The following is a 21,048-nucleotide window of genomic DNA, read 5'->3' as shown; positions in this document are numbered from 1 at the left end:
AGTCTTTGTAATTGTTAACACATTACACTTAATGGGAAAGAGACCTGATGAAGCCAGGTCTGCCTTGCTCACTACATTATAAATTATCCAAGCGCAGAGGGTGAATCTTTTATTCACCAACACATGCCCAAATCCCAGCATAAAGGCTACGCTTAAATTGCCTGAGTGAGTGAATGCATGAGCAAGCCCAACCGCTAGAGGCTGAGCGCATATTTGAGGGGTCGCACTGCTGCCTGGGGACCACTCCTGAAAGCATGTCACTTCGGTCACCTGCTCCCCAATAAAAGTGCTTTCAGCTCGGTGTCAGGCAGGCACCTGGTTCAACTATCTTCTGAGAACTGAAGGCTAACAGCCGGAATGTGAACTGAGGAAGTCAGGATAGTCACACAGTGAGATGATTATGAAGACGACGGCCAGGTACCAACTGATACCTAACCGCTGCGCATCAGGGTCACGCCGGCGGCCACGGTTACAGCAGGACCACCGCCCCCAGCAACTGCTGACTTCCGAGTCGGAGCGTCTTCCGCGCCGAACTACAACCCCCGGCATGCACTGCAGCGCCCCCAACCCTTGGCGGAAGGCGGGGCCCAGGAAAGAGGAGTCCGCGTCGCCAGGCCCGCGGGTGCCCATGTTTTCCTTCCGCCATAGGGCTTCCCCCCAGCCTCGGACTGAGCATTTCCGGGGCTCCGAGACTGCCGCTCGCGCCAAAGCGCCGCCGCCGATTCAGGAGTCCCCAGGGCAACGGAGCCAGACTAACTTTCTGTCAGGCTTTGGCGCCCGGCGCGCCGTCAGTGACGGCATGCGGGGGGTGGGCGTTCCGGCCCGGGAGGACCCCGCCGCGGCCCCGGAAGCGCCTCGTCTTGGGCGACTGTGGCGGCGGTCGCCGTGATGCCTGCGGGGCTTGGCGGCTGACGACGGAGTAGGAACGGGCCCTCGGCCCAAAATTTCGGCGCCCGCTGCTCGAAAGCGGCCTGCGCCATGGCCACCTCCGCCGCTTCCTCGGAGCATTTCGAGAAACTGCACGAGATCTTCCGCGGCCTCCATGAAGACCTACGAGGGGTGCCGGAGCGGCTCCTGGGGATGGCAGGGACAGGTGAGGTGGGAGTGGGATGAGCCAACAGGAACAGCGCTCCGCTAGCACCGGGAGGAAGAGCCCCCACCTCTTCCCAGGCCCACCCTCCAGTCTCCTCGCTTGGCATCCTCAGACACGCCCCCTAGGGCTGGCTGAGTCCCGGCATCCAGAATCTCCGTGCTACCTCTTAGGTACCCAAGGATCCATCACGGAGTGTCATCTCTCTCTTGAATCCCCTGTAGCCTTCAGAGCTCGCTCGTTTCATTTTCACTGTGGCAAGATGGGCATGAGACACCTTAGACCTGTGACCCTTAAATCTGTAAACTGAGTATAATTGGTTTTCTTTGTGGCTCTCAGTATTTTGTTTTCCACGCTTAAAAGTATTCTCCAAAGAGGCCCATAGTTTTCACCAGACTGGCAAAGGACCAAAAGGCACAAAAAGGGTTAAGAACCCAAAGCCATCATAACTTTTGAGGCTGGTGTAAATAACCAGTCTTGGGGGTGGGTGGGGGTTGGGGGAGGGACTGGTCTTTAAAATAAGGATGGTGGCCTTCAGGTGCGATCCTTTTATGACCTCTGCTTAGACCTTCCTGCCCCTTGATTTCATAATGCAGTGTGCTGCAAGCTTGGCTTGGGGGAGCTAAGAGTTTTCTGGTTGAATCTGTATAGGAAAGTCTATCATAGTTCTTTGCCTTAAGACAAGTAGATCTTGATGACAAGGCCGATGAGACTTTCATTGCTTTTACTGAAGCGTGGAAGCTTGAGTGTTTGCTCTGAGAGTTACCCAAGGTCACATGAATTGAATGACTCTGGTGAGAATGAAACTCATACTTTTGTTTAACATATACTTATTGAGAGAGGCTGCTGTGCGCTAGGCACTGTCTGGATGCTGGTAATATTGCAAACTGCTGTGAAAAGACTTACAAATCTCTGTTCTTATGGGTCGATGATGATATATAAATATTAGGAAGTGGTGTTAAGGGCCATACAGGAAAATAAAGCAGGGCAAGGAATGGGGAAGCTCTCGTTGTAAATTGGGTGGCTGTGAAAGGCCTCTTTGAGGAGGTGGCGTTTGAGCAGAGACTTGAAATAAGGGAGTGAACCATGCAAAAATCTGGGAGAAATATGTTTCAGGAGGACAGAATAGTACTGTAATAGTCCTTAAGCAGAAGTGAGCTTGGTATGCTCTAGGAAGAACTAAAGGGCCGGTGTGTTTAGGGTGGAATGCGCAAAGGAAATAGTAGTAGTGGATAAGGTTTTAAAGGGCCAGATTGTGTGGGGCCACGTGAACCATGGTGAAAGATTTGCATCTTTATCTGAATACAGTGACTTGAAGTTAAAGGCTACAGAACAGGAGAGTGATTGGATATGATTTACATGGTTGAAAAATAGATCATTTTTTCAGCCTGGTGTTATTTAAATTTTGCAAAATTTGTTTCTGTAAGGGTGTGGTTGTGGTTTAGCTGTTAAGTCGTGTCTGACTTTCCAACCTCATGGACTGTAGCCCACCAGACTCCTCTGTCCATGGCATTTCCCAGATTGGAGTGGGTTGCCATTTCCTTCTCCAGGGGATCTTCCCAACCCAGGGATTGAAACCCCTGTCTCCTGCATTGCACTTGGTCTCCTGCATTGTAGGCGACTTCTTTACCAACTGAGCCACCGGGGAAGGCTAAATAATGCCAAAGGACATTCTGTTTCCAAAAATAGAAAACTTAGTTGTATTCACTTTTGTCATCTACCTGAACTTCTAATTGCTGCAAAGAGGACAATCAAAAAGGTGTGAATTTCTACTCAAGTACAAAATATTCTCAACACAAGTTGCTGGTAACAGTTGTTCAGTGGGTAAGTATATATAGTATTTGCATATCCTCAGGTTATAAGAATTTCAACAACCTTCAGCCTCTTTATTCACTGCTGTGTTTATATTCCTCAATAAATATTTGTTGAATAAGTTGAATTAAGCAAACATACTGGGGTGTCATCTCTGATTCCTTTTTTTCTTGTCCTGAGACGACTTCATAGGCTTTCCAAAGCTTTCCTATCATGAATTATTAAGCACTGAATAATATATTAATACATAACACATCCCTTGCATTTAGCTTATGCTCGGTAATTGAATATTTTCAATAAACATCTATCAAGAATTATGTATCACTCAGTATCCTGGGTCTAGGGAGTTCTATGAGTTCTTGCCTTAAATGGGAGCAAATTTCCAAAGTGTGTGATGAGTCCTAACATAGTTTTGAGACCGTGACAGAAAAGCTAACATGGCCATAGGGGAGTGAGAGGAAAGCTTCTCAAAAAGCTTCTCCTTTTTGAGAAGCTTCTGAGTGTAAAGGGTTGAGCGGGAGTTTGCCTGAGAGGGGAAATGAGAAGAGACAACAAAGGAAGGAAAAATAAAAGTCAAATATTCAGAACTATGACTGAAACTTAAGATGTGTATGGGAGATCAGTAGTAGATGAGGTAAGTAAGACACAGCCAGACCCTTAAGGGACCTAAATATTACATTAAGACATCTAAACTTGACACGGAGACTCAATAAAGGATTTTAAATTCTTTTAAAGGCCAGCCCACATTGATACCAAAGGCAGGAAATATCACAAGAAAAGAAAATTACGGGCCACTATCCCTGATGAACATAGATGCAAAAATCCTGAACAAAATACAGATTCTAAAATAAAATCGAACCATATGATTGTATTTTAGAAGGAGAATGCTGGTGACCGAGTAGAGGTTGAAAGAGGCACAGAATTATACTGGGGACCATACCTTAGTGGGTTTTTTTTTTCTGGGCTGTATTTTCCATTCCATTGAGCTTTGAATCTGTTTTAATGCCAGTTACCATACTGTTTTCATTACTTTAGCTTTATAATATACAGTTAACCCTTGAACACCAACCTTCTGTGTTGCTGAAAATCCAAGTGTAGCTTGTTGGCCCTCCTATCCAAGGTTCCTCAGTATCTGCAGATTTCAGCCAACCACGGGTTATATGGTACTATAGAATTTACTATTGAAAAAAATATGTCTATAAAGGGGACCTGCCCAATTCAGACCCTTGTTCAAGGGTCAGCTGTAGTTTGAAATCAGAAAGCATGATGCTTCCAGCTTTGTTTTTCTTTTTCAAGATTGCTTTGCCTAATTGCGGTTTTTTGTGGTTCCATACAAATTTTTGGATTGTTTGTTCTGTTTCTGTGGAAAATGCCCTTTGTTTTGCTAATATTTTGTTGAGGATTTTTGCATCAGGGATATTGGCCTGTAATTTCCTTTTCTTGTGATGTTCTCTGGTTTTGGTATGCAGTGCTGGCCTCATAAAAGACTTTGGAAGCATTCCCTCCTCTTCTGTTGTAAGCTCTATATTTTGTCTGTTTTGTTAATTATATATCCTAAGCATCTAGATGGAGGAGGATATGGCAACCCACTCCAGTACTCTTGCCTGGAAAAATCCCATGGACAGAGAAGCCTGGTGCAGGCTACAGTCCATAGGGTCTAAAAGAGTCAGACATGACCAAAGCAACTTAGCACTCAAGCACCTAGAACAATGCCTAGTACATACTTGGTGCTCTATAAATATTTGTTGAATGGTTGTATAAATACTGTGAATTGTTGGGAAGAAAATAGTAACTATCAATGTATGATTAAATGTTGAAACTGAAGGTGATTTTATTTACCATGTTTTCCATATTGTCATCACTTTTAAAATCAATGTATATCTATTTTTAAAAAGGATAGGATTAACAGACACAATGTGTCTTACTTTAGGAAGTTTGTATGGCAGTGACAGTCCATTAGCATTTGTGATACTTATTAATCCATTTATTATTACTTTAAACACCCACAATAATTTGTAGTTTTAGTTTTGCAGCATCTGAAGAGGTCTCTCCACATATCTCAAGCTGCTGTAAATTCTTATCCAGTTAATACAGTAAGTACCTATAGTCGTGATTTCTAGTTTTAGTTTCGTAGCACCTGAAGGCATCTCTTCACATATTGTAATGAACATTGTAAAATTTTTCAGTGTTTCACTTTAATTCACTCATTTCAATTGCTATACACGAAACTCCATTATTTCAGAAACCAGAAAAAATGATAACTACGGAGGACCATATGTAGCAGGTTAGTAAACACAATTACTCCCTGGCTGCAGAATTTTAATTTTTCCAACACTTCATATTTAAATTTAGTTTTTGCTTAGTTCTTCCTACCTAGGAATTTACTTTAAAAAACAGTGGTAGCACTATTTATTGAACCTTTAGTGTGCTTAGCATTTGCTGCGTGTTTGTTATATGTATTGTCTTTTTCAGACAACTATACAGGTCAGTGCTGTTATATTTCTTATTTATAATTGAGGAAACAGGCTTAGAGGGATCTGATGCTTTAACTTCCTTTATGGTGTGAGATCAGGTTAACCATGAGGTCTGCAAAGAGGATGTAGGTCCTAGAAATGCTGCAAGGAGGCACCAAAAGCATTAATCACAAATTTTAAAGATCCTGGTGAAACTGAAGTTATTTCCACAGTTCTAATGGACCAAGATGAGTCATTCTGGGGTTGTGAAAATTCAAACCGCCTACCAGTGGCTCAGCTGGTAAAGAATCCACCTGCAGTGCGGAAGAACTGGGTTTGATTCCTGGGTGGGGAAGATCCCCTGGAGAAGGGAAAGGCTACCCACTGCAGTATTCGGGCCTGGAGAATTCCATGGACTATAGGTGTCACAAAGAGTTTGACATGACTGAGCTACCTTCTTTTCTTTTTCTACAAGGTGGAGAGGCTGCCACCTTGGTTAAGATGCCGTAGGTTTCCTCTAGCACTTTCAGTGCTGGGTGTTTCCATTTTATTCCGTGTCTGAGACGTTGTGCTGCTGTGCACCTAGTTTACCAGACATTCGGCTTCAGGGTGAGTCACTCAACGTGTGAATGGTTTGGAAAGACATGAGGGGTCAGGAATAGTGTTATTGGAGTAGCTCATTCTTTCTGAGTGTCCAGTCTACCTGCTATCAGTCCTGCTGTTTTGTGGTTGATTGTAGTGTTAATTCTAGCTCCCTGAAAAATGAAGAGATTTGAAAAGATTATACTTGTGTATCTTGGGAGCGTGAAAATACCCCTCAGTGCCATAGTGTACATGGTGTACAGTGCTATAGTTAGAGACTTGCATTCTGTAACTAGTGTTGCTACACATCTTCTCTTTTCTATGGCTTTGGGGAAGACAGTCTCCAGGCTCTAGTTTCCTCAACTGTAAAATGATTTCAGCTCTTAACATTCATTAATCTCACAGCTCTGAGCAAAGCATAAAGGAACAGGTATTGATACCTCTCGGTTGGGTAAGGGTTCCGTCTCTTGAATCTTTAGAAGTATATAGGCTGTAGAGCACTCGTAGGAGAATATATGTCTTATGAAATCAGAGAGTAGAGTATTCCAAAAAGACTGAGAATAACAGAATCATGCAGGGAAGTTAGTGAAAGGATCAAGACTCTGTGGACTACCTTGCCACCCCCCCCCCCACCCTGATTCTTATTATACAGCTGCATTCTTTGAATTATTCTAGAATTTGTCTCTTAGGAATGCAGATACTCGTATCCTTTAACAAAGATTAAACGAGGAGAACTTAGGACTAACAGAGATGTAGAAAAATCTAGGGCCAGAATGCACTTATAGAACTTGGATCAGAACTGAGTGAGTGTGCTTGAGTTTGGAGATGTGCCTCTTCAGAGGAGTGGTGACACTCAACACTTTTGTGAATGCTTATTATAAAATAATATGATAGCTCTCCATGGAAGTAGCCATTCTTGATTGCAGATATTATTTCACTGCTGATGGGTGGAAACACAGCCCACTCAAGGATAATAAAGCTGCTTTGGCACTTCCCTGCTGGCTCAGACAGGGAGAATCTGCCTGCAGTGTGAGAGACCCAGGTTCAGTCCCTGGGTCAGGAAGATCCCCTGGAGAAGGGAATGGCTACCCACTCCAGTGTTCTTGCCTGGAGAATTCCATGAACAGAGGAGCCTGATGGGTTACAGTATGGGGTTGCAAAGAACAACTAACACTTTCACTCGTGGTGGTAATTTCATGGTGGTTACCTCATGGTTGGTCAAGAGGTAGGCCTTTTGCTTTGCCTGAACTTTCTCCTTTTGTTGGGGCGGGGGCGAGTTGTGAGCAGTGTGTGGTGAAAAATTGTTCACCTGGAATACGTATTAAGGGAATGCACATGACAATGAATGCAGCTTAGTAAAGGATGGATTGTCACTTAAGTCTTGCAGGCAATGACAGTGTTTAAGAAGCACCCTACCAGGTTTAGAGTTCTGGAACTTATAGGATGTATAAAAGAAAAAGTAAATTTCTCTACTCAGAGGGAGATTGAGGTCAAGTTGAGAACGTAGAATATATACAGCCAAGTGATTTACGATCAGTTAAAAAGTAGTGGACAGCTGACATGCTAGATGCTATGTGATTAACACAATGTAAATCTATATAAAGCATGACAGTGGTGTTACTTCCAACATGGGATTGGGTTTGAAAGTCAAGGTGTGAGATGAAAATTGGTAAACAAAATTATCCAAGAAAATCTTAGGACAGCATGTCGAGTACCTGCATGCCATCCCTTCGTAGGCCTTACTCTGCTGTTTTCTTGGCGTTGGTAAAGATTGCTCTTTCTTCAGTTGATGGCAGTGCTGGCTGGTATTTAGAAATCACACTGAGTGAAAAACACATGGACTGCCCTCATACATGCTGCGGTATGGAGGAACCTTGAAGGTTTTATGCTAAGTGAGATAAGTCAAACCCAAAAGACAAATACTTGATGATTCTTCTTATATGAGGTGCTTGGAGCAGTCAGATTCATAGACACAGAAAGTAGAATTGTGGTTACCAGAGTCTGAGGGGAGGGGAAATAGGGAATTAGTGTTTACTGGGTGTAGAGTTTCAGTTTGGGATGATGCAAAGGTTCTATAGATGGATAATGGTGATGGTTGCCCAAAATTGTGAATGTACTTCATGCCACTTAACTGTACACTTAAAATGGTCAAAATAGTAAGTTTTATGTTATACATATTTTACCACAATTTTAAAAAAAGTATCCCAGATTGTGAATGTAATCCCAAAAGATGAGTTCAAAAAATATTATAAGCAGTGACAGTTTTGTGGTAATAAGTAGATTATGTGTAGATTTCCAGGGAGAACATTCATTTTGCTGTATACATTGGAAAAAAAGAAACTCCTCATAAATAGGGCTAATTTTTGCTTCTTAGGTGTGATTTGCCTCCTCATTTCCTAGCCAAGGAAGGAGGTTAGATCCCAAAAAGTTGAAGAGAATTATCCAGGCTTACATGTTGAGTTAGGCCCAAAGCTAAGACCAAAACCTAAGGCTGTTTACTCCCCAGCACTTCCCTCCATACAAAGTTTACCAGGTACTCCCTTCATCATTGTGGTGTGTCTAAGCACCATTTTTACTGTAATTATTTCCTTTATATCAGTATTTCATGTAAAATGCATTTATTTAACATATAAAGTTACTTTAAAAGGAAATTTTATATCACTGCCTTAGATGGAAAATCTATAGAACCTAGCTATATGATCAGAAAAGCTACAATGAAGACAAAACAATGCTGGTTTAGTTAGATGTCCTTGCTTTGAGGCTAAAGCCCGTTCTATTTTTTTTAAAGAGGAGATTAGTAGTTTTTAGGTATTAAAGACATACTAGAACTAAAATAACATGATGCAAAGGATTGAATAAGGAATGACATTTTCCCCTGTGTGAGTCAGTGGTATTTTACATCATTTCCTACACTGCTGCCAGAGGGTATGGCTAAGAAACTTGTGTTGTATGCCTTGCAGGCTCTCCAGAGAGCAAAGTAGGTGGGCTTTGAATATATTTTGCAGAAAAGCAGTGGATAAGGGTTAATGTAGAGATGTGATTTACCATGGGGATGAAGATTTCAGAGAACTGGTATTGTTAAACATTTTTATTGATCAAAGCGTGCCTGGTCCCTTTCTTAGGGTCAGTGAAGAAAGATTGACAATAATTTAGCCCTGTTTTCTTTCTTAGTAGGAATGCTATTGGTCTTTGGGGCCAGATCATTGTTACGCAGGAAGCATAGGTACTCTTGTTCCCTGGGCACTTAAATGTCAGTGGTAATACCATCCCTCCCCCTGCTCCCCCCCCCCCCCATTAATTGTGGTAACTAGTTCCCTTACACTTCTAAATGTCTTTTAGGGGTTATTAAGTACTGTAGGGTACCCCCGGGAAGGGAATGGGGAGTATATTCTAAGCAGAGGGTATGTCCTCTACAAATAAATGTTTGGAAGCAGGATTGAGTATTTAAAACTCATCTGTCTTTTCCAGAAGAGAAGAAGAAGTTGATCAGAGATTTCGATGAAAAGCAACAGGAAGCAAATGAAACGGTGAGAACAGGAACAAGTCCTTATTTCCTCTTCCTGTTTGTTGGTCTTTGCCAGAAGTAATGCTTATGACATTATGATCACAGATTTAACCGTTCCTTTCCATTGATCTTAGTTTTGATTATTTCTTACTAAATGAGGCCAGTTGATGGAGATGGGTATTGAGTAAAACTTAAAGACTCCCCTGAAGTGAGTCCTTGATAAAACACTGCTGATACCATAAGGACATTCTCCTTTTACTTGGGTGGTCTTTGGAAAGCTCATTTTAAAAGCTGGCCATTAAGATAACTTATTCTCCTTTGTTAAATTTACTGTCACAGAAAATGGAGCTCAGAGGTGGTTCCTACTCACATTGCCTTGTTTTAAAAAATAGAAGGTTTTGGTACCTTGGGCAAGGCATGCATGGTCAGGATGAGTTCTCAGTCAGGACCCAAAGCTTAGCAGAAGTTGGTCCAGGTTGCTAAGCAGTTTAAGAACTGCTTCTCATTTAACCTGTGACTTTTCTTTAAAAAAAAAAAAAAAAAAGTTTTGGTCTTACCTTTTAGAAGTAAGGGTCCTCTGTCTTCATCACATTGTGCTCTAGCTTTAGCAAACCCTTCTGGGAGGCTGGAGCTAAAATCTTGGTCCCTGGTAGCACTCCAAAGAAACAGTTGCCTCTAGTATCTGCTACCCCAGAGTAGACTGAAGAATTCTTTTTAAGCCAGAGAACTTCATTGTTTGTTGAGGAATAACTCTTTTATTACAATGAAGTTTTGAGAAGTTAAGCCCATCTGCATCCTTTGTTCTGCATGTATTTGAAGAAGGATCAGCCTGCCAGACTGTGGAAACTATCACCTTCATGGGATTTCCAGAAACTTTTCTAATACCTCTGCATTACTGGGCATATATCTGTGATATCTGTTACAGAGCTAGTCCTCTTTTTCAATTAACATCTTGGTAGCATTTTCTAAAGTTAACCAGTCCTACTCTAGCCATCCAAAGCAGAAGAAAATGACTCATGGCCTCTTACAAATAAGTCTGTGTGTTACAATTTATTTGTCCCAAAAAAATGGAAATGATTCGGACCTCTGGTTATTCTGACATGGACACAGTTGATTTTCAGGAGGAGGAAGGGAAGAACCTTGATGCCATACCCCTAATCATTTTTAGTACAGTACATCCCTAAGTGCTTCGTGATAGCACTTGAACCATAACAGGCTAAGAACTTGGTGTGCTGAAAAGAGTATGAAGATCTGGAATCCTGACTTACGTAATCTTGAACAGGTTTCTTCAAGTCTCATATATGAAGTAAAAGTATTTCCTACCTTTTTGATCTGTTGTGAGGATTAAATGAGACAGTATATGTCAAAATGTTTAATAAGCTATAAGCTACTTGTTAGTTTTCTCACTCATTCATCACATACTTTGGGAAGGCCTGTTCTGTGCCCACTGGGCACTGTGCCAAGCACTCAGTAATGAAGTGAAGGTGTCACATGTGGTCCCTGCCCTCCTGGGCCACATGTTGAGTATTTATTTAGGACTGCCTGTGGTTTGATTGGTCGACTAGACATACTACCCATAAGAGAATAGAAGCAGGCCGTCTGCTCACCACTGTCTGCCTTCCTAGCTGGCAGAGATGGAAGAGGAACTACGTTACGCTCCCCTATCTTTCCGTAACCCTATGATGTCTAAGCTTCGAACCTACCGAAAGGACCTTGCTAAACTCCATCGGGAAGTGAGAAGTACGCCTTTGACAGCCACTCCTGGGGCCCGAGGAGACATGAAATATGGTACATACACTGTGGAGAATGAGCATATGGTAAGCTTCAGCTGTCTTTTCCCTGTGGGTCTGTGGTACAATGATTAACCGAATTGTGAAGTACAATTCATGTTATTAGTGCATACTTGACTGTTTTTTTCTATCTTATCTTTCCCTCTTGCATCCAATTCCCCTTCTCCCCTTGGGTGCCTTCCTCTACTGAATTTAATGCAGACCATTCCAAACAATTTGCCTGTTTAGATTTTTTTGTATCCTTTATGTATAAAACAGTGCTTGATGGGTAGTGGTGATATACAAGTGTTACCTATTCATATTACACCTGGACTCTGTAGTCTGATTCACCAATCCTGTTTCTTTGTCACATATCCCCCCAGAGTTCAGTTAGGATTTTAACTTATCAGAGCATTGTTACAAAAGTAACCCACACTTTCCCTTATATTTGTATCAAGATGGCCCAATAGCCCAGATACAGTAGAGAAAGCAGGATGCTTCTCAAAAACGGGGCTGACACCTTACTTCATCATAATAGAAAGTGAGACAGGCTGCCTCTCTAGCCTCCAGTGTTCTCATTTATAAAATTAGACTTCTAAATTGAAAATCTGTATTCTCAAACTGTCTAGAGAAGCTAGATAGGTAAAGGAGAAAAGCTTGACAAAGGTTAAATTTCATGTGTTACATTTGGGACTATATTCCACAGCACAAAGTAGAAATGGCCTGGCTGGTAATGTGGGAGAGAAGTGGAAGGGGACCCACTAGTGCAGACTGTATGGATGTAGAAAGGCTGATGACAGTTTTAAACAAATCCTATTTCATGATGCATCCTAAATAAAGTTTAAGAAATATTCAAATGATACTGGCCTGACATTCCTGATGTGAAAACTAGAGTATTTTAGAATAATGTAAAATTTTCAAAGCAGAGTGGGAAAACGCAGGCAAGTAGCACTTGTTAAAAGTGAGATGAAAGGTGTACAGTGACTTTGGTCATCTGTGACCCAAAAAGCCCCAAAAACAAAAGGGGGGAGGATAATTCCAAGCAATAATTTTGCTTTAAAATTATTAGTTTCGGAAATTATAAAGACAATATAGGTATATAAACTACTTTCAGTAGAATTATTGTTTCAAATCTGGGGTTGATTCATGTGACCTTACTGTCTCTCCCTACTCTTTCTTAAGCCTAATCAGTTGAAAATCCTCATCTTTTATGTTTAAAAATGTTGTTTTCCTGCTGCTTTTAAGCCAGTGTAAACTGGGGTTCATTTCAGCCTCATTCAGTGGTTTCCTCACTCACTTGTCCGTAGCTATATATGAAGTGAAAAAGCCTTGTTGCTTCTGATCTGTAAACACATCTTTCAGCTTCTTAATGTTGCTATCAAGTGCTAATGGTCACCTGCTCAGTAATAGGCCTTGTGAGCCGACCCCTTTTCTAGAGTTTGTGCACATGTATGCTCTGAATAGCTGAGAACTTAGAGCTGCCTCCATTTCTGCCAGCAGTTATCTCTGGCCTGACAAAGGCTACTTCTGTCCTCATGCCTTCTGTGCTTAGGACTATAGGTGGAATAATGCTTTGGTGGAGTTTCAGAAATAGGGCCCTTACTTGGCCCCAGATACTACCTCCCCTGAGAGCAAATCACCAGTGTAACAACTTTAGTATTTGTTTTCTGTGTTTGGTCTGAGGTGAAATTCTTTGGATGCTTTTTTCCAGAGAGTAGTAGTCTCTCACATTTTTAAGTGATTTCTATGTGTGCTGAAAACGAATAGCTTATTCATGGTCACTTAGTATCAATCAGTGGGAACTTTCAGTGAATTACACTGTTTCTAAGGCAGTAGAGTTTAGTTGATTTGCCCTATCAAAATGATAGGATGTATGCATTTTCAGGTAGCTCCTGCATGCTAGATCTGGGCCATTGCCTCTCAGAAGTTGTTAGTCCAGGAAGCACATGAGTCAGTTCAGATTCATCAGGAGCACAAAGAAGATGCTCTGGTGTATTTAATCCTTTCCTTGCCTCACTTAAGTGTAACAAGCAGTGGACTGGGAGGTATTGTGATCCTAGATTGAATCCCAGGTTTTCTTGTAGTCTGATTCATTAGCATCTTTGATTGTCTTACAAGTAATGAAAATTACTGCACACTATATCCCTTCTTATAAATTCATTTATAACAGAAGAAATCTAACAGTTCCTTCCATACTCCTGTCAGAATCGGTTACAGTCTCAAAGGACATTGCTTCTGCAAGGCACTGACAGCCTGAACCGGGCCACCCAGAGTATTGAGCGTTCTCATCGTATTGCCGCAGAGACTGACCAGATTGGCTCAGAAATCATAGAAGAGCTGGGGGAGCAACGTGACCAGTTGGAACGTACCAAGAGTAGAGTAAGTCTGGGTGGATAGGGAGAGGGGCAAGAATGGGGAAAGTTGGGCCCGTTACACCCTGATGCTTTGCTGCTGCCAGAAGCTACCACAGTTCCAAATTCAGGGTATGATTTTTTTAGGTTCTTATGCTTTTCTCTGTTCGCAGTTTGCTTGACTAAAACATATCCCTTGGAAGTAATTTTACTTGTAAGATTTAGAGGTCATTGGGCAGGGGGACTGAGATTGCAGAAACCCAGTTTCTACATTTATTGAAGATTGTCAAATAGGATTATAGCCATACCATCCTTTTACTAGGTCCTGTATTAGGTCCTGTATTATGAACTAAATTTCTGTTTCTCACACGTCTAGTAGAGCACCTGCTATTCTTATGAAAGCATCATTTGCTTTAAAAGATTCTAGCTTTCCTGTCATTTAGAGCCAAGGCTATTTTCCACATGTCATAAAATAGTACTACTGACAACTAGACCATTCAGGTATGACCTAAATCAAATCCCTAATGGCTATACAGTGGAAGTGAGAAATAGATTCAAGGGACTACATCTGATAGACAGAGTGCCTGATGAACTATGGACGGAGGTTCGTTACATTGTACAGGAGACAGGGATCAAGACCATCCCCATGGAAAAGAAATGCAATAAGGCAAAATGGTTGTCTGAGGAGGCCTTACAAATAGCTGTGAAAAGAAGAGAAGAAAAAAGCAAAGGAGAAAAGGAAAGGTATTCCCATTTGAATGCAGAATTCCAAAGAATAGCAAGGAGAGATAAGAAAGCCTTCCTCAGTGATCAATGCAAAGAAATAGAGGAAAACAACAGAATGGGAAAGACTAGAGATCTCTTCAAGAAAATTAGAGATATCAACGGAACATTTCAGGCAAAGATGGGTTTGATAAAGGACAGAGATGGTATGGACCTAACAGAAGCAGAAGATACTAAGAAGAGGTGGCAAGAATACACAGAACTGTACAAAAAAGATCTTCACCACCCAGATAATTATGATGGTGTGATCGCTCACCTAGAGCCAGACATCCTGGATTGTGAAGTCAAGTGGGCCTTAGGAAGCATCACTACAAACAGGGCTAGTGGATGTGATGGAATTCCAGTTGAGCTATTTCAAATCCTGAAAGATGATGCTGTGAAAGTGCTGCACTCAATATGCCAGCAAATTTGGAAAACTCAGCAGTGGCCACAGGACTGGAAAAGGTCAGTTTTCATTCCAATCCCTAAGAAAGGCAATCCCAAAGAATGCTCAAACTACCGCACAATTGCACTCAACTCACACGCTAGTAAAGTAATGCTCAAAATTCTCCAAGCCAGGCTTCAGCAATACTTGAACTGAGAACTTCCAGATGTTCAAGCTGGTTTTAGAAAAGGCAGAGGAACCAGAGATCAAATTGCCAATATCCGCTGGATCATCGAAAAAGCAAGAGAGTTCCAAAAAAACCATCTATTTCTGCTTTATTGACTACGCCAAAGCCTTCGACTGTGTGGATCACAGTAAACTGTGGAAAATTCTGAAAGAGAGGGGAATGCCAGACCACCTGACCTGCCTCTTGAGAAACCTGTATGCAGGTCAGGAAGCAACAGTTAGAACTGGGCATGGAACAACAGACTGGTTCCAAATAGGAGGAGTACGTCAAGGCTGTATATTGTCACCCTGCTTATTTAACTTATATGCAGAGTACATCATGAGAAACACTGGTCTGGAAGAAGCACAAGTTGGAATCAAGATTGCCGGAAGAAATATCAATAACCTCAGATATGCAGATGACACCACCCTTATGGCTGAGAGTGAAGAGGAACTAAAGAGCCTCTTGATGAAAGTGAAAGAGGAGAGTGAAAAGCTGGCTTAAAGCTTAACATTCAGAAAACTAAGATCATGGCATCTGGTCCCATCACCTCATGGGAAATAGATGGGGAGACAGTGGAAACAGTGTCAGACTTCATTTTTTTGGGCTCCAAAGTCACTGCAGATGGTGACTGCAGCCATGAAATTAAAAGACGCTTACTCCTTGGAAGGAAAGTTATGACCAACCTAGATAGCATATTAAAAAGCAGAGACATTACTTTGCCAACAAAGGTCCGTCTGGTTAAGGCTATGGTTTTTCCAGTGGTCATGTATGGATGTGAGAGTTGGACTGTGAAGAAAGCTGAGCACTGAAGAATTGATACTTTTGAAGTTAGTTGTTGGACAAGACTCTTGGGAGTCCCTTGGACTGCAAGGAGATCCAACCAGTCCATCCTAAAGGAGATCTGTCCTGGCTGTTCATTGGAAGGACTGATGCTGAAGCTGAAACTCCAGTACTTTGGCCACCTCATGCGAAGAGCTGACTCATTGGAAAAGACCCTGATGCTTGGAGGGATTGGGGGCAGGAGGAGAAGGGGACGACAGAGGATGAGATGGCTGGATGGCATCACCGACTCGATGGGCATGAGTTTGAGTAAACTTCGGGAGCTGGTGATAGACAGGGAGGCCTGGCGTGCTGTGATTCATGGGGTCGCAAAGAGTCGGACACGACTGAGCGACTGAACTGAACTGAACTGAACTGACTGAATCCTGGACTCTTTAACCTAAGGTAAGGGAGATCATGGGCTTCCCCGATGGCTCAGTGGTAAAAAATCCGCCTGCAATGTAGGAGACACAGGAGACAGGGGTTCGATCCCTGGGTCGAGAAGATCCCCTGGAGTAGGAAATGGCAACCTACTCCAGTATTCTTGCCTAGGAAGTCCCATGGACAGAGGACGTGGCAGGCTACAGTCCATGGGATCACAGAGTCAGATATGACTGAGCAACTAACATTACTACTACTACACTAAGGGAGATCACTGTGAGAAAACAAAATACTTAGGCCAAATGATGACTATACTGTGGCCTCTAATCTACTATCACTCTAAGAGGCTCTGAAAAACAACTTATTTCTTCCTTTCTGTACCATCTGCAAAGGAATTTTAAAAATTGCCAATGGAATGCTGTGTTAAGAGCATGAGGCAGATAAATGAAACACAGATGCTGTGGGCAAGACTTAGATATGACAAAGTCATCTCAGATCCCCACACTGAGCTATTATTTTCCCACCGTAATAGCTGTAATTCTCCACTCTTAAAATCAAGTCAGAATGATTTTGACAACTTAAAAATCAAGCCAGGTATCACCCTCCTCAGTGAAAATTCACAGTAAAGTACTGAATTCAAGGTAAGCTGCAGAGAAAGCAGCTTGTTTGCAGATTGCATGGTTTATTTGTTTTTACTTTTGAACTTACTAGATGGATTAGTTGAATTTAAAAGCTGAGGAATGAGCTGAGATATCAGCTTACCAAGGCCACTGGTGAACAGGGACAGATGGCAGGTGGCATCTGTTGAAATGTCCTCCAGCTATATAGCTTAGTAACAGGCAACCAAAAGGGGATAAAAAAGACTTTTAAAAAAAAATATAAATTCCTTTCACAAGTCAATGTAAATATCTCTTAAAAGGGTAAAGAAAAAAGGAAAAAGAACCAGATCTCAAAAGTGGTAAATCCACCAGCCAACCAAAACAAACATCAGCTCAGGAGGCTCTCCTGGAGTTTGGCTGATGAAATTCACATCTTAAGTTGCTCAGAGTTACTGTAGTTACTGGCAAGGTAAACTTGAAGACTTTGTTTTGTGTAGCCACAGTGAAGGATTAGCTCAGTCCCAGAGGTCTCTTCATAGCAGCCTTGGGATACAATCATTCCTAGGCCTATTGACAAGTATTAAAGTATCTTGTCCTTTCCAGTTTCTTCTACTTACAGAGGCCATCATTTAAATTGATGTGATTTCTGGGAGTTTTTCAACATAAACCCTTTAACACCCGTCAGTTTACTAAGGTTCAGTTCTACAGTGTGTACTTCTGTAAGAAGAGGGAAATAATTGCTATTTTCTCTTCTCAGCTGGTAAATACAAGTGAAAACTTGAGCAAAAGTCGGAAGATTCTCCGCTCAATGTCCAGAAAGTAAGTTTTAAAAATTAGTCACAGAATTAATTTCTCTTAATTCTAATCTTTCAGCTGAGAATGTCAAAGCTTTAAACCGTGACTTCCAAAGGTACTGATAAAGCAGAAGAAATAAAGAATATCACATAGTTAAGTATCCCAGTAAAAAATCCATTGTTGGAAGTATATATACTGCTATGATTTGGAGCAGTGGAAAACTGGTCCACTGGAAGGACTTTTCATCCCAGTTTACATTCTTTAGAGAAGACAGCACATGGGAACAGAGCTTCAAATTCCTGGAAATAAATTTGTAAAAACTTAATTAGAAAACTTTTCACTGCTATGGCTTCATACTTGATTTTGGCTCTGCTTGCCCTTTATGGGAGTCAGCCCTTATTTGGGAGTTCTGTCTTGTTAGCAAGGAGTTGACTTGAGAAAAAACCCTTTAGGTAAGTGCTGACAGCAGCAGAACTATGGGCAGAAGGGAAGTACTGGCACTGAGGCTGAATTTGGGGGGTAAGTCAGTGTAGGTAGTATGAATAAAACTATAACCAAGTCATGGAACTAGCAAGAGAGTGAGATTTTCCAAAACAGTGGTAAGTTCCTTGTGGAGCAGGAGGAAATGTCTGATTTCGATTCTTTGTGTTAAAGAATATAGGAGCTTCAGAAAAATTTCTACCTTTATAGAGAAAGAAAGGCAAGAAGTTGAGAAGACATTGAAAGGCACTCCCAGCTTCTAGTTACTTATCCTAAAGCAGGACCACCTCTTTGTACCGAGCTGGAGTTGGACACTGGAGTCTCCCACCAACCCTTCTCCTAATGTGTCCTCGGCAGCTGTAATATGTGGTCAGGGTAGCTGTAGATGGTTAGATAGTGAGCTTCTACTTTGAAATCTGATTCAACTGATTTAAAAAATGGTATAATTTTTCATATGTACATTTAATATTTTTCTAACTAGCCCATCATAGAAAAACTACTTTTAAAGTGAAGTACTAATTACTATTTGAAGACATTTTAGAAAAAAACATTTGTATGTTTTGGTATCTTATTGCCTCAGTTTTCAATATTTCTGTGAGGTAGATAGTAGTAATTATTTACAAGGTTACTTTGTGGCTACATGATCAAACAAAAATTCAGTCTGCCTCACAGTATCCTGCCTTGGCCCCAGGTCAAACTCCTCAGTATTAAGAATGGAAAGAAATAAGGTTACCCAGACTTCTGACTACATCCCACTTTGCTTCTCTTTGTAGAGTGACAACCAACAAGCTGCTGCTTTCCATCGTCATCTTACTGGAGCTAGCCATTCTGGGAGGCCTGGTTTATTACAAATTCTTTCGCAGGCATTGAACCTCCTACAGGGAAGGGTTTGTGGACCAGAACTGTGACTTTGTGAATGAATGGCGTTAGAGGTGTGGAAAAAATCTTATTGCTGCTGTGAACTAGCGGTTCAAGAAGGCACTATGTAGCCAGACTGTGGGTGGAGGGAGGAAGACGGAAAACCACTGATATGTGAAGGAACAGCAATAAGACCAGTATGATATACCAAGGTAATAAATGTCGTTTATGACTTCTTTAAGTTTACATAGTGCTCCGACATATACCCTGTGAGCTTCAAAAAACCAAGTACATGTACAGTACTATTATCGGTCACCAAAATGAAAGGGAAGGCAACTTGACAATTGTGAGAGTGCACAAATGTTCTCATTAAGGCAGTATTGACCCAGATGATCATTCACATCTGTCACCACAAACGCCTCACGGCTCTGGAATGCCCACTGTGACACACCTGTCAGCAAACAGTATTCCCTAAATTCTCACACGTTCTTCACTCTCTGATTCATCTGGTGAGCTGGGAGTAGGAAGTTGGTCGTAGACAACATGCCCTCCCTCTCTTGTCTGCCCGAAACTCGAAGCAATGACGTCCACTGCCAGGCTGGCTGTAGCCTTGGCCTCCTCCTCTGACACGGCCAATCGAGGATTGACTTCAACGAGGTCCAGGGCTGAGAGCAACCCTGAGAACACAAAGCAGGACAAAAGGAAACTTGTGAGCTGCTCCTCTCAGTGGGGTCGTCCCGCCCGGGGAGAACAGACCACAGTGAAAGGGTCATTCTCTACTAGAAAATTACCCACTGTCAGGAAGGCCCTTACACCTCATCCTCTTGGGCATGAACTTAAGTTAGAAACACTGGTAATGCTGGAGTAGGATCGAAAGAAACCTTTAAAGTAATTAAGTCAGTTATCCCTGTTTAATGAACATAACGGGCATGGCTGACAGGCTTTCTGGTTAGGATGAGTTAGGTCGGGGTGAAGGATAAGCAGGGGTGGCAGTAGGAGCTTCCAATCTAGTTGGGAAAATGTATCATTTCCAGTATTTCTAGGGACCTCCCAGATGCCTGCCTGTAGTTGTGTGATGAGATCTCAGGGCTCACTAGCCAGCACTATTCCCACTTCTGAACTCTGGCGCTATGTGGCTTTTAAGGCACCGTGTGTCCTAAAGTATAGCTGTTACTCCTTATCTTACTCTCAACCCTGCAAGTTTGAACTCTGAGGACAGGCTCCATGTATGACACAGTTCTTAGGTTTCCCTTCAGACTGATGCAGTATCTTGCATTTGGTCATATTTAGTTTGAACTCCAGTTACCTTCTGTGACGGTCTGGGTACTTGTGCCAAAGGGTTTGAGTCGGAAAGATTAAACCAAAAAAAGAACCTATCTACACCTGCCCTCTGCCCCTCCCCATCAACACATATATGCCCTACCTCTGGGGTGTTTATTTTTAATTGGTTATTCTGGATGAAGTTAATCTACCTCCTTTTAAGAGTCACTAGAAGAAACTAGATTGGAGAATACAAGTATCTGAATATTTAGGGTGGTCATAAAGCCTCGATACATGGATGAATATACCTAATGACTTATGGATATTACGTTTTAGCACATGTACATTCAATGCTAGTACATCCACACAGTGTGCCGTCCCTTAGGAGCAATGTGGGGTTCAGTGCACCGTGCAGAACTACAATGGGCAGATGTGTCCACCGGTTCCTGCACACACATCTGTATCCAATTTCCACCTACTAAATGTGGACCCTTTACATAGCCCAGAAGTAAATCAAGAGGGTACAAGCTGTTAAAAACATATACTACCCATGTTTCTAGACTGCTGCCACCTTGTAGATTAATTTAAGCAAACTGCTTTATCTAGTTGATAGTCTCAGGACAGACAGCCTTTTGGAATAGAATAACACTGCAGCAAGGGAGGGAGGGACAGGGTATGACCACTGCCCCCATCTAAGTGCTAGAGGTTACTAATCTGCTCTAAGTGGTGTCTGTGGGAAACTGAATGGAGAATTGAATTGCCAGGTTCACTGGCTAAGGACAACTAACAGTGTCTACAGTTCTAGGTCTGAGAATAAGATTTTCTGGTTCCATCAGATCTGATTGACAAGCACTCTTCTTTCTGTAGTGCCTAAGGTTCTGGTAGGCTCCAGAGCCAGGGAGACCATTTCTCAACTTC

General features: G+C 42.1%; 2 protein-coding genes across 4 annotated transcripts in view; one reads left to right on the top strand and one right to left on the bottom strand.

The window, feature by feature from the left end:
* The first annotated feature begins 595 nt into the window (after positions 1-595).
* On the top strand, positions 596-19,111 carry VTI1B (vesicle transport through interaction with t-SNAREs 1B). Of its 3 annotated transcripts, none has more exons than XM_043472357.1 (6): positions 596-1,093; positions 9,406-9,464; positions 11,068-11,259; positions 13,417-13,590; positions 17,611-17,647; positions 18,786-19,111. In XM_043472357.1, the coding sequence occupies exons 1-5, from the start codon at positions 979-981 to the stop codon at positions 17,629-17,631; spliced, it is 561 nt and encodes a 186-aa protein (XP_043328292.1). In that variant the 5' UTR covers positions 596-978; the 3' UTR covers positions 17,632-17,647; positions 18,786-19,111. The 3 variants fall into 3 exon arrangements, with proteins under 3 accessions (XP_043328292.1, XP_043328289.1, XP_043328290.1); XM_043472354.1 differs by lacking the exon at positions 17,611-17,647 and adding an exon at positions 17,495-17,556; XM_043472355.1 differs by lacking the exon at positions 17,611-17,647.
* ARG2 (arginase 2) overlaps positions 19,074-21,048 on the bottom strand; it is a 32,937-nt gene continuing 30,962 nt past the window's right edge. The window contains exon 8 of the mRNA XM_043472353.1: positions 19,074-19,547. Within this exon, the coding sequence (XP_043328288.1) occupies positions 19,342-19,547 (206 nt within the window). The 3' untranslated portion in view covers positions 19,074-19,341. The remainder of the gene's footprint in view (positions 19,548-21,048) is intronic.

This window comes from Cervus canadensis, chromosome 6 (assembly GCF_019320065.1).
Source record: "Cervus canadensis isolate Bull #8, Minnesota chromosome 6, ASM1932006v1, whole genome shotgun sequence".
Lineage (NCBI taxonomy): Eukaryota > Metazoa > Chordata > Mammalia > Artiodactyla > Cervidae > Cervus > Cervus canadensis.
The sequence above is the reverse complement of the archived record's forward strand: the minus strand, read 5'-3'. Positions and strand labels throughout refer to the sequence as shown.

Bases quoted from the DNA above. Each gene is read 5' to 3' on its own strand.
- VTI1B (XM_043472354.1), top strand. From the start codon at position 979: ATGGCCACCTCCGCCGCTTCCTCGGAGCATTTCGAGAAACTGCACGAG. The intron at 9,465-11,067 runs GTGAGAACAGGA...CTGCCTTCCTAG, and splicing joins AACAGGAAGCAAATGAAACG to CTGGCAGAGATGGAAGAGGA. The intron at 11,260-13,416 runs GTAAGCTTCAGC...TACTCCTGTCAG, and splicing joins CTGTGGAGAATGAGCATATG to AATCGGTTACAGTCTCAAAG.